This window comes from Stegodyphus dumicola, chromosome 3, assembly GCF_044657685.1.
Source record: "Stegodyphus dumicola isolate Sdum_Otavi_A_Nest chromosome 3, ASM4465768v1".
Taxonomy (NCBI): domain Eukaryota; kingdom Metazoa; phylum Arthropoda; class Arachnida; order Araneae; family Eresidae; genus Stegodyphus; species Stegodyphus dumicola.
The window spans coordinates 184,551,364-184,572,163 of record NC_140770.1 but is presented as its reverse complement, the minus strand read 5'-3'; the positions used below and the strand labels follow the sequence as shown (position 1 = coordinate 184,572,163).

The window sequence follows — 20,800 nt, the reverse complement described above, 5'->3', positions numbered from 1 at the left end:
AGGAGTTACCGAACAGAAAACGTATGGAAAAATTTATGATCCCAGATTTTTCTCAAGCCCAAAGTTTAGAAGATCAGCTATCAAACTCCGTTAACTCAAGGGACAGTCATTAGGTAATAGAACTGAGTATGAATGGCCGGGTATTTGGACTGAACGTTGGACTCTTTAAAAAAAGGAAGATGTAACGTTTAGTATTTAGTAGTTTGTAAATGGCAACATTTAGCATTTAGTATTTAGTAAATTGTAAATGGCTTAAGTTTGAAGGTAAGTAAATATAGAATTATGTTAGTATTGCAATTCTCTGTAATGTATAATATTCCACGATTAAATAAAAGTAGTTTAAACTTAAACGGTTAAAAGTTTCGTTTTTTCCAGAATTAACGTCAAAGATATTTTTGTACTTTTTTACAAAGGAGAGGGGCACTATATATTCCGCCCACAGATAAATCGAAAGCTTTGTTTTCAACTTCTTCATCTTAAGCAATCCAGTTAACAGGCACCTCATTTCCGCAACTAAAATTCAAAGAAACATCTTTCATTACCACTGTTTGACAACTACTGACTGTGCGATGCTTAAATGTGATTCTGCGTAAAAGCAGCACTCAGATATCTAAATACAGTCTATATGACTTTCTTAATTCGGTATACAAATTTAGAATACGTTTAGTACCTTCATGCGTAAAATTCAATAACGTATCTGGTTTTTCGTGAATTGCTTCCTCTGCTACATACTTTGCCCTAAATCTTTAAATATCTTTCTTTGGAATATTTTTGGGCCTATTGAGTAAGATATATTTTTTACGCTATCATTTTTTACGCTATCATCAAGTGGTGAAATATTTCATTTGATTTTCATTGCTAACTCCTTACGGATAATACCATACGTTTTGTATATGTTATACCACTAATTTTTTTTTCACATAAAAAAATGGATTTCTCGTATTTATTTTAAGATTTATCCAAATGCATAAATATCAGCGTTTAGAAAGTATTTAAAATAGGCTTTGATTTATTTTCTCCTCTAGCTTCTTAGTGCTCGTTTCTGAAAATTTTTTTAAATATTCGCATAATTTCCGCTTCTGTTATTGTACATAGTTTTCCCTTCAGAGGGCTAGTTTAATTGTAAATTAGATTACCTTAATTTTTTTTCTTTTTTTTTTTTTTTTTTTTTTTTTTTAAAGCCTAAAGAAGCAATTTGCCCAGAAGGGCTATTAATTTCGTTTTGGCATTTTGCGTTGGTTTGCGTATAAACGGCGTTTCACTTTTCAAATTGTTGCCACCAAGTATTAGAGCCCTGCATTATATTTAAGAAAAATAAATAATGAAAAATCTGCATGAATGTATGTGTGTTTCTCACACTGTGAAAAATACAACAGTACTTAGAAACATCAAATTTTGAATGACGTAGTCCTCCACTCGAAAATGGGCATCTGGAAGCCCAAATTTGGAATTTTTTTTATAATCTGCTTCATAAAACTTATTTATAATTTATTATTTTATTTACTTATTTTATTATTTACATATTATAAAACGAATTTTTGATTAACAAACTCAAAGATTTCAAAGCGAGCAATGGCAACACTGTAACGGGGAAAAAAATTATCTCCAGCGCGAGGCTGTATCGGAAATTCTAAAGATATGCTCCTTTTAAATTATTTTATGATATTGCTGTTGAATTGAAGTTTATGATTTAAGTGCGAACATGATATTTAATAAATAAGGTAACACACAAAACGTTAAAAAAAGGCCCCTTTGGACGTAATGAGATACACTCCACAGGAGAAGAAGAGGAAGAATGACCTTGCTTGTTTGCATTAGCTGTACAAAAGTCACGTGATCTCTGAGGTCATTCGCATTGTTTGTTTACAAAAGCAATACATACGTCACGTGATCTACGAGGTTATCGGAATGTATATAAAATCTGAAATCTGTAATCAATCATATAAAATCTGAAAGTTTTCAGTTTTTTTTTAATTAAGTGTACTCAGTTTAAAATGTATTTTAACATTAGCATCTCAACCATTTTATTTTTCCTTGTTTATTTGAAACTTATTTTGTGCAACTTCGTCAAGCTCTCCGGACGTGACAGATGTTTTCAAACTTAAGAAATTTTCCAAACATCTGATTTCACTTTACTTGTGTTATTTACGTTCCAGCTCATTGTAGCCTTATCTACTGCTGATGATCTTCCGAAATCCTGGTCTTTTATTCTTCTCCCCTTTTCTTCATTCCTCGGGTCTGGCAGCTTTCGCAACTTGAGTTTAATGTGCTCCCGCGTTGACATTATCTAAAAGTAGCATGCCAGTGCACCAGGTGTAAGTGTCCATCGGCCACAAAATGAGTCCGATGGACACTTACACCTGGTGCTACTACAACCATATAAAGAAGAATAAATGTGCAAGCAATACAATTATAGCCTAAAGAAATGCTTTAACCCACCGGGCTGCTCGCATTCAAATCTATTTACGTCTCGAAAACTGCAGTAAAAATTAACCATGTTTACAATTTTTTTTTCATTTAGAGTGAACCAAAATTGTCCTGAAAACGGCCTTTGTTAGATTTTCTTCCCCCCTCCTTGTAGGGCGATCAACAAGTCGTTTCACTTAAGTGATGGTTTCCTACTGTCCTTTGATTACCGCCTAGAGGCGATTAAGCAGATGGGCTGCTTTTGCCCTTACGGAGGAAAGAACACGTTTTGTTTCCTTGCTTTGGTTAGACGAAAAAAGATACTTTTTTCTGGAAATCCAAATTTTTGATAAATAAGAAATAACACTGAAATGCATATTGCATTAATTTACAGGTTTTCTTGCAATTTTTTTGCTTTGTTTTATTGATTTAAGTTTGACGAAGCCTATTTCCCCTAATAATTAAAGTAATTTTCGAATTCGTATAGCCAATTTGGCGCCTCTTCTAGTGATTCACATGAGCCCGGCTTTGTTGCTTTTTAAGTATAAATGTTATTGATTTTTATTGCGTTTCGGTATTTTAATGTACGTTTATAGAATGTTAATTTGTTTTTATATGCATATTTCAGTAATATAATCTTACGACTAGTGAGACAGTGTAGTTTAACTAATTTTCTGCTTTTGATTCATGTTATCGAGCTTTAACGCTAAGAAAAAATTTATAAGAGGCTTAAAATACCTAATTCCTATTGAAAGCTATATGTAATTGATAATTAAATTACTATTAAAATAACAAACCCATGCTCAGTGTCAGTCATTTCGACATAATGTTTGTAATTCATTTTACCACAAATTTATTTCGTTTATCCTGTTTCGTATTTATAAAAGGGGAGTTTACCTTTATCGCATTTATTGGTTGATAGAAGTTACGAAATATTGAATATTTTGAAACAAATTTCAGTCATAATAACCTTATTAAAATTTTTCTACATATAGACAAGATGTCACAGATACCTGTCAGTTTCCGAACTAAATTACATGGTACTGAAATTCGGTGCATTTTCATATGATTATTTTTGACAGAAAAAGTTACCTTATGTTAATCACAAAAGAACATTGTTTTAATTCTTAATTAAATATAGCACTTGTATTAAATTGCTAAAATTAATTGTTAGGAAAATCTCGCTCTAAAAAATTAGACACTTTTATCTTTCAAAGTGGAATTTTTGTGGTTTTCTCTGTGCATAATGTGGGCGCGAGTAAGTTTTTCTTAGAATGTCCTCCACGGAGGCATTCCTCCTTTTAGGCAGATAGCTCTCGCGTGCTTTGAAGGAAAAATAAAGCAAACCAAAACAAAAACTTCAAAATTAGTGTTTAACATTTTTTTTTTTTGGTTCAAATACGCAAATTACTTAGAGATCTCAATTCACATTATCAAATGTTATTATTTAAATAAATAAAAGCAAGCTGAGGATTTCCATTTAAATTGTTTGTTTTAAAATAAAAAATAAGAACAGTAAGTTTTGAATAAACCTTGTCAACATCAAGCAGGGACAGGAACATGCCAATGTAAAATTTAATATTAGGCCAAAAAGAAACCCTTTGACGTAGATTTTGGATAAAACTTAATCAAATTCGCAGGTAATCAGAGACAGGCCTTTCTTCAGTAGAGAGAAAAAAATGTTTCTGAAGTATTTGTGTATTTATTACATAAATGTTTTAATGCTTCCACAGCACTCATAATCGATAAAATTTATTTGATGAAAAGTAGGAAGTTTGCTTTTAAAATTCCGATTTTTCAACCTTTTTCAGTGACATATGTGGCATCGAAAAACACGTCTTGCCAGGAGGCAGATTAATGGCTGAAAAATTCTTAGAATTTAAAGAGGCATCGAACAAGAAAATTCAGGGATGGCGAAATCCTAAGAATTTGGCACTTGAAACGGCAAAAGTTTTAGAATGTAGAGAGCTACAGAATTTAGGCAGGGCAAAATATTTTAAATTTATAGAACATCGGTCAGTAGAATTAAGATCCCACAGAGATTGCACTGAGAAACAAATCGACCTGCTTCTCGATTATGCGGATGGACGCAGATTGACTTCCGAAAGCTCAGTGAAGCAAGAGTTATAAATAATGCAGCTATTTACGATTTCTGCTATAATAAACTGAAAATTAATATAATAATTTAACACTATATATCAGTTTACGAAAACATGATGATACTTTTGAGAAATTTTCTTGAATTCCCCAGTACACTAAAAAAAAAAAAGTACAATAGATTATATAATGATATTACTAACAAAATGATGCCGATGACGCATTTAATTTTTATCTTTTTATTAATCTAAATAAATATGTCATTGAGTTTTCCATAACTTATAGTTTTGCAAATTAAAAATGTTCAATAATATAATATGTGATTATGGTATTATTGGTATGGTACTATTGAAGGCAAAGCACACGAGGGTTATCTGCATAAATGGAAGGATGCTTTCGTGGAGGACTTTCTGAGGGAAACTGGCTCGTATACACGTTACACATGGGGAAAACCACGAAAACGACCATGCAGCCAGCTCATTCGTGGGATTCGAACCTCGAACCGAACTACCAGTGTTCAGCGTCTTTACCGCTCGGCCGCTGGTGGGTAATATGTGATTATGAAAGCTGTGTAAAAGAAGAAAAATTCTTGAATATTCGTCAGGCAGCATACGATGGGCACCTGCTTGAGGAAAAGGATGCGTTTGTAGATGACTTTTTCAGGGAAACTGGTTTGGTATATTCAACCTAAAATTCACCAAAATACCAAACAACAAACGCATTCGCTGGAATTCAAACTTAGGCAGAACTACCAGTGTTCAGTTGCAAAAGAGAGTTAACAACATAAACAGGCAACATGTCTGAAATTAGTATTTATTGCATCCAACAGTGATATGATTTTCTGATATAATTTAATGGAATATCACTGTAAAAGAATGGGAATCTTTTTTTTTTTTTTTCCTTTTGTAAGGAGATTTTTTTTCACTTTGTTTTCAACATTTGGTTGAAATGCACATTAAACAAATTTTTACAAATGCAGAATATTGGATAGTTATTGATGATTTCGAGATTCAGTTTCTGAAATCCATTTCATGTATCATTTCCTTAAAAAGGTGATACTGAAACCAACTTTCGAGGAGTAAGATGATTACTAGAAAAGAGTTTCCGATTTCTTTCATTCTTTTATTCCCATTATAAATTTATCCAGTAGTTCTTAGAACATTCTTCTATCTGTAAGTGATGATTTGCTTTCCGAGAAAATTTTCTGAAAGGAATAAATTACTTAGTCTTCAAACCATGGGAAAATCTTGCCATCGCCGGTACTTAATTCCCTTCATTTACTGAGATAACCTGCTTTGTTATAAGTATGGTACTAGTTTTATGATTTTTACTGAATTACTCTAGCTATTAGCTAGAGTAGCTACTAGGTACATTCATTATATTCATATAGCTACTAGCTAGCATTCATTATAGTACAAAAACTAATATAGCTTGTCAATATCAACACATTTTTATCTTCAATAAACTCCACGAATTCGATTGATGCTGTAAAAATTACAATTTAATACTTTAGCCAATTATTCTGATTATAGTGATTTAAATTCGGTTTCAGGCAACATATGCATTCTTTCAGAAAACGCGATATATTGAGCACTGCTGTTACAAGTAAATACTGTACATTCAACCATTTCATAATATGTAAATGTAGCATAACTTCTTTTCGAGTGCTTGCACTGAGAGTCTGCTTCAAGTAAACCTTAATGGAACTTTATTTCATGAAAATTTAGAAGTATTATAAAAGCCTCAGAATTATTTCCATTGCAAACATTTATGAATTATGCAGAAAAATATATAAAAAAAATATCAATGAGAAACTATTATCGAGTATACATTTTATGACAGTAGTAAAACATTTTCTCAGTACCGACGGTATTAAAAAGCTCAATATTGTGATAAGCTAAATAAAATAAAACGGTATTAAAAGTTTAATATTGTGATAAGTAAAAGTATACTAATCTATAACACTCATTTGATATTTTTGCCATTAGAACTATAATGTAATTCTAACCGTTAAAGTAACATTGTATTTGTATTAACTAGAATTATAATTGTAATTTCAATTAAATTTATCAGTACTCGTTGTTTCCTGCACCTTGAGAGAGACGCATTATTATTATTATTATTATTATTATTTCTATTATATAAAATACTGTCCTCAGAAAAAAATGTCTCTACATGATTCTGTCTCCAAAATTAATGGATGAGGTGAACAGAAATAATCTTGGAACAGCCTTTGGGCAAGTGCTGCCAGTATGCGAAATGTAAGACTGTAATTAAACTTCGACCATCCTGGAGACTACACTTTCTTAGAATATTGCCATTCGACAAATTATAAGACCTTCCATTTATCTTTAAAGTTTAAGCTATCTGTTATTGACTGAGAAAAGCTGGTAATTCATTGTAGTTACTTTGTAGTTAAAACTACAACTAACGCATAGGAGGCAATGGTGGCCCACATATTAGATGCCTCCATAATAAAGTGACTGCAACTTCTGGGCTTGTATAGACTAATGGACTGTGTTGCACTGTAACTGTTCCCAATCTGCCATTGTGGAAAAACAATAATAATAATTGTAATACAATGATTGTTCGAATTACAATATAACTTCAAAAGCAATTAGATTTTTCGCTCAGCAGAGTAATAAGTCGTCTTTTGAATACTACTAGTTCAAATCGGATGCCCATTTTGGCAAACAATCTAAATGTTTAGATAGCTCCGTGGATTTCCTTATGTGTAACATGAATACAAATCATTTTATTTTATAAAGTTCTCTATGAGTACAGCATTCTTCTTAAATGTTTCGTTGCATTCAATTAAATAAAGATCTTTTCCTGCTTTTATTAACGGGTGATATGAACATGAGCCAGTTTCCCTTAGAAAGTCCTCCACAGAAGCATCTTTGCAGTCTTTACCGTAATCCAAATAATATGACAATCACAGGTGCATAAAAAAATTGTACTTTTATTTGTTCTTACGTGAAACAATGATGGAAAATAGTTCATGCAAGTACTTTCACTTGTAACTGAATAATGCATTTTAACTATTTATGGAAAATGTGTGTTATGTTGAATAAAAGACCAATTGGTAATTTTTTTTTTTTCCAATGGCAGGTAGTAACCGTTTATAGACATTGATCCCTACTAAGGCCGGTCATGTTATTAAGGAGGGACTAATACGTGGGCCACCGTTGCCACTTATGAAGAGAACGAACAAATTACATTCATGCCCTATCCGGGATTCGAACCCAGGCTCTTCGGTACGGCAACCAGAGTCACGAACCGCTTTACTGTCTGGGCGGTAATCCATAATAAATCGATTTAGTAAAATGTCTAATACACACAGCAATTAAGCATACTGATTGCTGATCAGAATTCTTTTTTACCAGCTAAAGTAATAGGTTAAATAAAATTATGAGACTTAGTTTAGTCCTTGATGATCTCCTTTCTGAAAAGAAAAGGATAAATGTAATTTTTATGATTTATTTCTTGTGTAATGTAAACAAGACAAGCGTCCCGTAACAAATCCTTTGCGAAAACATCCCTTTGCACTGGCATAAACTCTTTGCTTGCTTTCCCTTAATCTTGTAATTTAAGTTCACATGTATATCGAAGATCATAAACATACATATTTGCTTACTAACGTTATGTGCATTTCGGTCTATATAAAATATTTCCTTTAAATAAACTCCTATTTATGCTGGTACCACAAACTACAATATATGTAAGATGATTCAGAAGACATGACAGAAAATATTAATATTTTTCTTATAGGTGATTATCCGGTTGTATTATTTAAAAACTCATTATCCAAAATGCAGAAACATTTCGAATATAATATTATTGACTGTAATTTTCAAATATTATCACGATTTCCTTAGCCTATGTTACTGAAATTACAAGGGGCAGTTGTTTTTCTGATTAAATAGTTAATCATCTGCTGCGCAATTTTAATTAAGAGGTCATTACAATTGCATTGTAATTTTTATTAGATTATATAATTACAGTTATACTGTTTATTCAATTAGATTTCACAATTAAAATGCAATTCTAATTAAAATGCATTTGAGTAAATTGTATATGTAATTAAAAATTGTTACATTGTAATTACAAGATAATTGCATAATATTATTCCAGTTACTATGTGTTTTCAATTGCATTCTGCAATTACATTTGCAATTAAGATCATGATTTTCCTGGGCTACGTAACTGCTTTTATCAGAAACAATTGCTATCCTAATTACATTATTATAATTACTTACTGGAGTTACAATGACAGTGTAATTGTAATTAGATTATATGATTGCAGTTGCATTGAATATGAAATTGGATTTCACAAATATAGAGTAATTGTAATTTAAATGAAATTACGTAAATTGTAATTGTAATTAAAAAAACAGCTACTTTTTAACTATAACTACTTAATAATTGCATAATTTTATTACAATTGCATACTACACTTAGAATTACAATTATGATCATAATTTCACTATGTTAAGTAATTCTAATTATCAGAGACAATTACTTCCCTTAAAATTACGTCGTAATTAGCTAATATTACCGTAATTGTGATTAGATGCAATAAAATTTGTAATTGTAATTAGATTATATAATTATAATGTTTGTGATTATCATTGCATTGTAATTGTAAGACTTAAGAATTAAAATGCAATTACATACATTATTGTTGCATTTAAAAAGTACTTACTTTCTAATTGTAATTGCGAAGCTAATTACAATTGCAATATAATTGAAATCACATATTTCAAAATATTATTGCAGTTTCTTGCAATTTTAATTTTAATTCCAATTACATTTTGCCAAACTGCATCTAAAATTTGGAGAATAATTAGGCTGGAAAATGAAAATTCTCTTTACGAACATAAACATTTAAGTTTACTATAGCTGGTATAAGCACAGAACAGCTGGAAGTTTTGAACGAGCTATTTATTCCGAGCTGTTATTCAAAACCTAACGATAAAACCCATTTGCCCCCTAGCGAATAGATAGTTTCCTCTCCTCAATTATCTCCCGCAGAGAAAAATTATCACCTGTCAGTTTACTTTAAGAGCAGACAGGGGAGGGCACTCTGAGACAGGCCGTATATATGCTGCTTTGCCGTTTCGTGCCAAAATTTAAGTTTACGTATATATGTTGCCTTGCCGCCATGAGGACCAAAATATTTGGACGCATATATGCTGCCTTGCCGCTATGAGAGCCATTATTTTCGAACGCATATATACGGCCTTGCCGCCTGGAGGGTTAAATACCCTAGAGAATAGTCCTATCACTGTTAACCAGAATGAATAAAATATGTGTGCAAAACGTAAATAAAGTATTATTTAACATTAATTAATAATAATAGGCTCTAAACAGATTTGTTGAAAGGTCAGGGAAGTAGGGAGAGCTAAGAAGAGAATTATATTAGCTGTGGGTAACAAAGGGGTAACTAACAAAATCTCAGTGATGAGTTGTGGATGACAATAAACTAGTTAGGGTGAGTTTTTGTTGATTTGGTGTATCTCCTCTAATATGATAGGATAATATGTAAATTATATAATTATATATACATGTAAATATATAATTATATATATATGTAAATATATAATTATATATATATGTAAGATTATATATATGTAATATGTAAGATTTTGATTTTATCTAGGAGGTTGTAGAATTTTCATAGTTCTGGGATTTTGCTTTTGTAGATTATGATAATTGTCCTAAGGTTGTGGCCAAACATAATTTCATCTTCTTTCATTACTTGTAATAACTTAAAGATATTTGACTGGGTAGGATTATTGGACTCATGGTACAATTTTTGGTTTTGGCTATTATTCTGACCTATGTGTCTTCTGTCCGGTTGGAGATCGGCAGCAGCCGCCTGACTACTGGTAGTTTCTGTATTCTGAATGGAGTTGGGTTGGAGACCTAGGGCGAAACTAATGCCAGGCCAAATTGTGGATGTTTTGGGATTTTTCTTGTACTTGGGAAACTTCGGACATCCCCTATACGAGGCTACATGGGGGCCAGAACAATTTACACACTTGGGAATATCTGTGTGCTCCTTGTCACAATTGCCAGTCTTGTGGAATCCTGCTTATTTCACACAGCGCGGTACGACATGGCGGTTCTCTTCATTCCTCGGACGTTACTCTTGGATCTCATTCATGTGGTTTGCCTCTAAGGATTTAAAAGGAAATGGAGCAGGAGAGAGATCTGCCTCGGTCAATTATCCTCAGCTATTGTAATGTTAGTAGTACTATGTATTCTTATAAGAACGCAGGTTTCGCTTAAAGAAGCATAGCTGGTGCTGGCTGCATAGGCGTTTTCCTCATGAGTAACGTGTATACGAGCTAGTTGCCATTAGAAAGTCCTCAACGGAGGAGGCATCCCTCGACTTTGGCAGATAACCTTAGAATCCTTTGCGATAATTAAACAACAATTAATTAACACAGCGGATAGATTGAGGATAACGATTTAATGTCTGCTATCGAACCTATCTTTTCAAATTTCTTTATCATTCTGCAAACTGTTGTTTCATTATGAACACACTTTTACGTCCAAAGATTGCACTAAACTTCCTGACTGATAGTCTGTATAATTTCTCCATCCCCCCCCCTTTTTTTTTTTTTTTCATTTCTGAGTTTTCATAAAGTTGCTGTTCTTTGCGTAATTCTCCATGCCGACTAAGCTGCAACGAAGCTACGAAATGAAGTGACAGTGATAAAATATCAGTTTTGCCTGGTCAGATGAGATTCAACATTCTTTAATAGGAACATTTACCTATTTTAAGTGTATAAAAATATTTTCCAGTTTCTAAAAATAAATAAAGTACTTACGTTTAAAGAATTAACGCAAGAATGAGACGAGATACTTCAGAAAACATTTTAATGACAAAAATGTAACTCCTGTACATACTCAAAGAAATTGCTCAGAAGACTTTCCGCCAGCTGTAATGCAGGCTTCACAGCTGCGGGATAGAAACTGACGCACATTTGAGAAGACACTAGACATTTCCCGAAAATCTCCGGCAACAAGGGCGATCCTGGCGACTAGATTCATATTGATTTCAACGGGGCACTCGTAGATTAGGCTTTTCATATGGATCCCCACAGGAAAAAGTCCAAACAGAGATCCAGTGATCTTGATGGCCAAGCTATGGGACCATCTCCATCAGTTCATCGCCCTTCTCCACCAGTTCATCGTGCTTCGTATAACCAGCCATCCTCTCGGCAATCCACCTTAGAAAATGCCGAGGACCAACCCTTTCATACCATTTACAAAACCACCTAGCGGCTTTCCGACCATGCAGTCCATAATGAATATTGCTCCTGTAGCTGCCTTCTATCACTCTCTAAAGTTTCACCCACATGTTCAGATCACCCTGTATACATTCAGCAATAGCCGAGCAGTGAGCTACAGTATTGACACGGTAGAAAGAAACCGGATACCACACCCTTGAAACCCTAATCCGAATCCCGGAAATGGTATGGGTATTTGTAATGCATGGGAGCGTTTTTACATATTGTCGAGCGGAAGGTTCTTTCGAGCAGTTAGTGGAAAGGAAGAAGTGTGAGTAACACTGGGATCGACAGCAGACATCCGAAGTATTCTCGTTCGAAACTGGGACTGGGCAGGCGAATTCGCACTGTCATCTATAAAGTGTCAAATGCGCAAACTAATGACAGATGCAACACTTGCCTTTTAATCCTCATAAAATTCGTGGGCAGGATCTGATGTTACTATCAGACACTTAAAATCAGTTACAGCAAAGGCCGAACAATGAACCTTAACAGTTCGACATGGGTTCATATCAGGATGGATGGTCAGGCTCCGTGGAGTTTTTGTAGGTTTCCTCATGTGCGATACGAATACAATCTAGTTTTTCTTAAAATGTCCTCTGCGAAGATATTCCTCCCCTCAGGGCAGACAATCCTCGGATATTTTGTCATTAATGAAGAAATCCAATCCATATTTACATTTATCACATGAATATCAAATTCTACATGCACGTGACACCTAAAGTTCTCGGAAGTCAAAGACCCTATATTTAGCGCAGTTTTAAATTAATGCATAATTTTTAATACTTGAAAATTTAAGAATTAATAATCTGTGACGATTATTCGCATCGTTAATATAACACGAGACTTGCTATTATTTATATTTATGTGAATTGTATACTACCGTCTTGCATAAAGTAAGCTGAGGAAAAGAAAATTTTTAGTCGAGAGGAAATCTAAAAACCATGGTTACGGTTACAGTGAATAAATATCGAAATTTTCGAGCGGCAACAGCCATTTCTTTTCCCTGCGCAAATTGATCAACACATTGAAAAACCATAAATGGCGTTCTAACGATACACATATCATAAAATCACCGGCATAAAACATTTACAAAAAAAAAAAAAAAAAAAAAAAAAAAAACATTATAAAGGACCGTAGACAGCACAAAAGAGGAAAGGGATGAAACCTTTGTTGGAATTCCACGTTTTCAACATATATAACATTCCAGTTAGAGTCATCTCCCGTAAGTTTGCAGTTTCGAAGCCGCTGCGATCCCTTGACTTCACTCGATGGATTTCTGGTTCTGGGATTATCTGAAATTCAAGGTGCACACATCAAATCAACGAAATTTATCCGAATTGAAAGATGCCATAAAACTTGAAGTTATACAGATTCTTCCTGCGATGTTACATTCGTCATGATTGTCAAAAGTCTCCTAAATGCAATGCGCTATCATAGCCGAAAGTGGGCACATTGAAAACTTTTCCTCCTCCCTTGTGTTGTCACTTGTCTGTTACCATACGTTGATCTTGATGGCCAAGCTATGGTTTGCAAATTTTTACGCTGATAATTTTCATCATATGTGTATTGTTTGAAGGCCATTTATGGTTTTTCACTGCGCTGATCAATTTGCGCAGGAAAAAAATGGCTGTTGCTCTTCAAAAATTTCGAAATGTTTTCACTGTAACCGTAACTGTGAGAGCTCTATTGTTTTTATTCATCACAATTTCAAGTGCATACCTTCAAATAACAATACTGAAATTTCATTTCGATTGGTTGAGCGGATAGAGCGCTAAGTATTTATTTCTTGGAGGTGTAGTTAAAAGCAGGAAAACATCAAATTTTGTAACAGTAGGAAACAGTACGGCGTCTACGAAATATTTAACACATTTATTTTAACTGATGAATTCTAATATTCCACACTAATTCTAATATTATTTGCTTACATATATTTAACTGATCATGTCATAATGCTAATTACGGTATGAGATTCATTTCATTTTTAAAAACCATCCTTTAATTAATCACATCACTTTCTTACTAATCTGATCTAGTTATAATGATCCTTCGCTTCCTACAGTAAAAAGATGTAAAAAAAAATTAGAATGGTTGTTGTTGGCGAAAATCGATTTAATTAGCACTTGGCTGGACACATTTTCTTTCGATCGTTGCATTCGAATATTGGATATAGCGAGTGGTTTTATAATGAATGTTGACTATATATGCATACATATATTGTCACACAAAATAATAATAAAACAATCTGATGTGCACACTACATGACTTCCTTGTACGGCCTATAAATTATACACATTTTTACTGCTTTTTATTTAAACTTATTTCCTCGAATTTCATTAGAGATGTATTTCTCATTCAATTAATTCATTTCTCACTTCGCGGCAAATCAAAAATACATAAAAACTCAAAATATCGTCATTAAAAATTGTAAAATACAGGAAAACATAAAATATCAAATGCAGTCAAAGCAGTTAAGAAAACAATTTTTACGATTTAAAATTAAAGTTTCTACGCAAAAACAAGCATTGCGGGCAGTGGACAAGAAAGCAGATTTTTCGGTGCACCAAACTGAAAAGTTTATAAACAAAAAGCGGTTCATTTGGCTTAACTAGCCACTTGAACTTTTAAATTGTTGATAATTCTACAACTATTGCATACAGATTAACTGAAGGCATAAAAACCACATAATTCAATGACGTCTAAAGCAAAATGTGTACAGTTTACCATTATATAAGAATAAAAAAAAAAAAAAAAAAACCAAGCTCACTGAACCAGGTAACAGAGCGGGAATATGTACAATTGGTGCAGCCGATTGCAATGAAAAAGGGAGGTGCACAACTACAGGTTATAGTAATCCCATATACAAAAGTTCTACGGCTACTAGTTCTTGAGTTATGCTAGATACATACATACGTTCGTACGTACAGACTTCAAGAAAAACAAAATCTCTTCGAAATCCATTTTACAATCCTTTATGGCAAAAGCAGTCCTTTATTCTGTCCTTACATACAGATGTCATGCAAAAACATCGTTCAAATGGTTTCGAGAGCGATTAAAATGGATATTTTCGTTGAAATATGATACCCGAAATTTTCCGCAATTACAATACTTTGTACAAGGAAGTAAAAATAAACGATGATACAAAATAATAAAGCAATTTCAAAAATTTAAACTGTGTATCCCTCAAAATTTTATCATCTAAATATTTTAAGAATGTTTTAGATAAAATATTTAAGAAGGTGATTTTATATTTTATCATTCTTAAGCAGTTCTAATTGTGTAACTGAAATATTAAAATTAAATGACACTAAATGATGACTATATTTATATTGATTTTTCTAATATATTACTTATTATAATTACCATGATGATGTTTCTAATATATTACTCATTTTTTAACGACACCAGTCGATCGAATATCTTTTCATTTCAGATAATGAGCAATACACGCAATACAAGCTCTAACTGCTGAATTTGGGTAAGACTAACAAGGAAAGAATATATTCATAAAATGAATATCAGAAATGATTATATCGATCTGTTTGAAAATCCCCCTCTTCCAACCTTAAAACCTAGCAAAGCCTGTCATTTCGGAAGAGTTCAAACTAAAGCCAAAGAATGGAACAAACTGTCCAAAAAGTTTAAGCTTGGAAAAAAGAAAAGTGTATTCAGCCAAAGAAACTGAACTTGAGGAGGAAAGAGGAATTAGGATATCAAACAGGTAGTAAAGAAAAGTAAAGGTTGAAAGACCGTTACTTTCGAAAGACCGAAGTTCTTTCACTGAAATGAAATATTACTTTCGTACTTAAATTCAGAATGAGGTCAGGGCTGTCTCAATGCCACGGTTTCTTTTATTTTACTTTTTTGTCTTTCCAAATGAAAGCGAAGAAACATCGTGTGTTTCCAAATAAATAAATAGAGAAAATAAATAGATAAAAGAAAAAAAATAGTGAAAGGAAGGAATTTTTAAAAATCTACGATGGCAACTATTTAGAAGGAAATCGGAAAAATTTAATTTTTCCACCCAAAATTTTCTTATTTTTGTTCCTATCTAATGCTTTTCCCTCAATCCCTTTTTATGATAATCGATACCATCAGAAATTTATAACCGAAAAACAATATTAAATGCGTTGAACAATGAATCTATACCGCATTATGAATAATTAATTCTCTTCTTTCCTTTTTTAAATTCCAGTATTTCACGCACTTTCCTTGTTCACAGTATGTGCTTCAAATATATATATTATTATTATTAGAAATATATATATTATTATTATTAGAAAAGTTTTTTTTTTACATATCGTCTCCAAGGAACATAAATTTAATTAATGCAATGAATTATTGAAATAAATTCAGTATTTTAAATAAAAGGTATTTAGATTTCTATTGTAGTAAAAATATTTTAATAAGCTCTATAAAATAGTATTTAAAACCGTAAAAGTTCTGAATAGTAAAGTTAAAAAATAAAATTTAAATTACTAAAAAAGCAGCCATTGCCATTGACCGGAGATTAATTGGCTTTTCAAGAGGAAGAAACCAATCCACTATTAGTTAGCAAAAACTAAATTAAGTGAGAGTGTTTCATCATATATATATATATATATATATTGGCAAACATTTTTTTGTATGAAGCATACAAGAAAACTAAATTTAAGAACAAAATTTCACATGAATATCTTATAAACAAATTTCGCAGTGTCTACTACATCTTTTGAAACTAAACAAAAGTTTAATGTCATTTAAAAATGGTCAGAAATTTCAAATGCATAATTTTTGTGTCTATTAAATATGGGATCAAAAAGTAAATGCAATTTTATCAGGAGCAATAATAATACAAATCAAATTATGGTCGTTAATAAATTTTAAATGCTAAGCTGTGTCTGTACCTTAGCCTATTTTTGCCAAACATTGCTTCTTTACAACATTTTTAGTGGGTCATATCAATCGGAATTTTGTGTGGGTGTGTTGGTAAAGCAAAACACATTCGAACTATTTGTCTAAGAGGAGAGATATCTGTAAGGAGAACTTTATAACTCAAATTCACATGCACAGGAGAAAAATCATTAAAATGGCTGTGTAGCCAATCCTTTCTCTGGTATTCAAATCCGAGTCGAATTACCAGTGTTCAGCAATCTTATCTACTCACTCAGCGGACCCAAAATCGTGAATGCTCATAGTGAAGATATTCTCCACATTTTGGAAACCACTGGCACCGATTATTAGGTTGCAATAAAAACAATGCCGCCCATAGGCTTTTTCCCGCTCTGTGCTAACTCTACGACTTCTAAATTCCGCAGCCTGGCTCGGACGTACCTGCTGCATAAGCTTTGGAGCTAGTCATGTATGAAGATTTGTTCTTGATGAATGATGCTAATTATAACAGCTAACCCTCTAGAATATTTCTTCGCACAGTTACATTTTTCTTCGCAGCATTAATTGCTTTAAGACAGAAAAGATTTTGATAGTAATAACTTTATTATTTGGCTGTGGATGATGCTAAAATTATACTTAGCATGCCGATTTAAGAATCTGTACAAAATATACCATAATTTCATTTTCATTTATTTTTATCCTGTACAATGTCTTTATCTTAAATTCGAAAAAAAAAAAAAAAAGAAAAACACACACACATAATAAATGTCGTTTAAAATATATTTCAATTGCAAAGAAACGTGTAACGCCATGTGGTGCTTAATATTAACTGAAAAAATTAATATATTTATCTCACATCAAATGAGTTAAATTTTAATCAAATGAAGTTAAATTTTAAATCAAATTAGTAGGATTTATTTTTTAACATTTTTTTTTTTATTTGAGAGCTATAATTTTTTTCTTACCTTAGACGTCAAGGGATCTCCACAAAATGCAGACTCGATTGTCACAAATCGTTGGCTTACAGAATATAAATCTAGTTGAAAATAAGAGATACTGAATAAAAATCAAGATCATGATTTCAGTATTATTGTTACTAGTAGATCAAAATCATTCGGATGAGATCAAAGAAGGTGTATTATCAAATATAAAGAATGAGAAATAACATAGCAAATATAAATGTGTTTAGATTGAGAGATTTACAAGAATAAAAGGATTTTCCTTAAAAACATGTAATTCAAACATTTGGAATTAAATTTTGCACTAGCAATCCGTTTATTATTTATAAACATAATTCTTTGGAAGCTTAATTCTCTTAAATGAAAACTAAAAGTTAATTATCTTTTCCTTTTGTAGCGGTATAATAGTTAAGTTGCATCAAGTTTTTGTGAATTTAAGAATTTATAATTTCTTTCAGAGTAAGAATGGCTACTTAATATTAATTCATATTTAATTAAGATATCAACAAATAAAAAGAGAGGTTAATTTAGCTATAAGTCAGCTGAAAGAAAATACGGTAAAGCAAAACAAAATACAAATAAAATAAGACGAAATTTATAAGCCAATATAATATAGTAGGCTACAAAAATTTGCTTTTTGTGATTATGAAACATGAAATACCACGTAACATTCAATAACCACCTATGGATTTGATTGACGTCTCGTTGGATAACAAGTCCCTTTGACCTTTAATAAAAAGCTAATTTTTTCATTTAATTAACATTGAAAGCGATTAAAATGTCAAAACTTCTCCGTTTAACTTTTTGTCAAATCTTGTAATTGAGAATCTGGTATTCGTACATTTCAATTTTGATTTAATAATTTTCGTTTTTCTCTAAAGGATGATTAGCTAAATTACCACTTCTTTAAATGTGTTACCTAATTGAGAATTAGCATTTTATAATGATTTTAAATATACTTCATTCTTAAATGTAGGTCAGATTGTTACAAATTATAAGTTTCAGTTTTGTGAAATTAGTATTTTCGTTATATTTAATTTTGTTCAAATCAAATTAGACACTAGAATGGAAAACTAATGTTTATTAATTAGTTTAGAATTAAAAATCAATCTACTGGTTACTGTTTGTATGTAATTAAATATTACTAACTGTTTAATGAATCGAATGTATCAAAATGAGAAGAGAAATGAAGATATCATCAGCAACAAGCAAAAACCGCGAATCTGCATTTTGGGGGGGGGGGTTCAGTTAAAAGCATTTTCTAGATTGTTAATGCTTTAAAAAACATTGATTGATTGATTCTATAAGACAACTATAATAAAGTCGTAGGATCATTATTTATCTAGAAACTAAAGTTAAGTCCTCCAGATGTACAAATACACAAATGCAGAAGATGATTTTTAAATAACCTTTTCATTTGGTCTAAACTAAACATAAAGGCACGTCTTGGGATACAGATGAAATCACTACTCGTGGCTATTCAAATTTAAGCAATAACAGACAAAATTCAGACACTGCTAACGTTAGTCTATGATTATACATTCAATATAATAAATTATAAGTTGGCACATTTGTTTTTTACAGCAGCGTAAGTTTAGAGTGTGGGTTAGTAAAAAAAGTGACAAAGCCAGAATATCACTTTTAAATAGGGCTGCCGAGGAATTCGAACAGCACGAAGGTATTGCCAGAAACGTTCTCTGTCCTTAAGATTCAAAACTCTCAGCTTAAATACTTTCAGGGCCCACCAGCGGCTGAGCGGTAAAGTCACTGAACACTGGTAGTTCGGTTCGAGGTTCGAATCCCGCGAACGGGCTGGCTGCATGGGCGTTTTCGTAGTTTTGCCCATGTGTAACGTGTATACGAGTCAGTTTCCCTTAGAAAGTCCTCCACGAAGGCATCCCTCCCCTTAGGCAGATAGCTCTAGTGTGCTTTGCCATAATTAAATAAACCAAACTAAATACTTTCAAAGCTAATTTGAATTCTTGTGAGAAATACGGAAAGAAGGTATAAAGATGAAAATAATAATAACTGGTTAAATAACAGAAGCCACGCTACAGATTAGTACGTAAAAATACTAATTTTTTTAATATGTATATTTTTAATATATATAAACCCATACTTCTGAAAACAATGCTTTTACATATATGTGGTTTTGTCAAAGCGTCAACGATATTATCAACATTATCATTCTTATTTTATGTCAAGTACAGAAGTCCTTCTCTCCTTTTCTGGACTTGCTTTTGCTTCTTCTATAAACATTCTTCAAGAGAACTTACAGATTTTTTGCTTGTGCCACTAAAAAAATTCTTTTCTTCTGGCCCATTTATTCTTTAATTGTTCTCCTTCTAACATTCTACTTCGAGTAATTTTGGGGTATCCCTGTTCAATTCGTAAGTCAAATGTTCTACCTTTCTACATCATGTAATCCCAGGATATTTCTATTTGCGTTATCTTTTAGAAATCTTTGCTTCTCTTTCATAATAAATATGGTGTGTCCAATTTCTCCCTGGGTTTGAGCAAGATAACTTGCGATTTCTTTCAGCATAATGTGGTAACAGGAAACAGCTTGCTGTGCGACACCATAATTCCTCTTGTTACGAATCTTGCATACAGGAGTTAGAAGTAGTCATATTTAAATACGTTTGAAAGAAAAATAGCGTCAGGATAGATAATCTCCATTAATCCTCGTTTATACTGAACACCGAGCCAGGCAGGTACCTAGCTAGAATATCAGCAGTCATTTCGTTTGACATTGTTTCTAAGCGTTCTGTCGACATTGTATTTCTCTCCTTCATTCCTGGCTTAACTCTTCTGTATTGGTAGAAGCCAAAATCTGCTTGCTTCAAATATCTAAAACGCCCGTATATGAGAAATTTTATTGGAGTGGATTTCCTTTCCCCATACCAAGTAGAACGTCACAACTTTTAACAACAACCTACCTTAAGTGAAGCGATTACTTCTTCCTCGAGTATCTTTGTAAGGTTTCACCCACTCTATGCAGTTTTCTTTTAGGACAGGATTGCAACTGCGAGTATCAAAAGCTAAACGTTAGCAAAAGAAAGGAGAGAGAAGGAGCATTCAAAAACAGAGCTACTTTCAGTCGCTTCAAAAGCATAATTGGCTTCTCACAATTCCCGAGACCAATGAGCCATGCACTAACATGAT

General features: G+C 32.3%; 1 protein-coding gene across 4 annotated transcripts in view; it reads right to left on the bottom strand.

The window, feature by feature from the left end:
* Positions 1-20,800, bottom strand: part of LOC118194674 (serine/threonine-protein kinase haspin homolog) — a 239,099-nt gene that overhangs the window by 81,694 nt on the left and 136,605 nt on the right. For all 4 annotated transcript variants that reach the window (XM_085813698.1, XM_085813696.1, XM_085813697.1 and 1 more), the window contains one exon: positions 17,642-17,712. In XM_085813698.1, the coding sequence (XP_085669824.1) occupies positions 17,642-17,712 (71 nt within the window). The remainder of the gene's footprint in view (positions 1-17,641; positions 17,713-20,800) is intronic.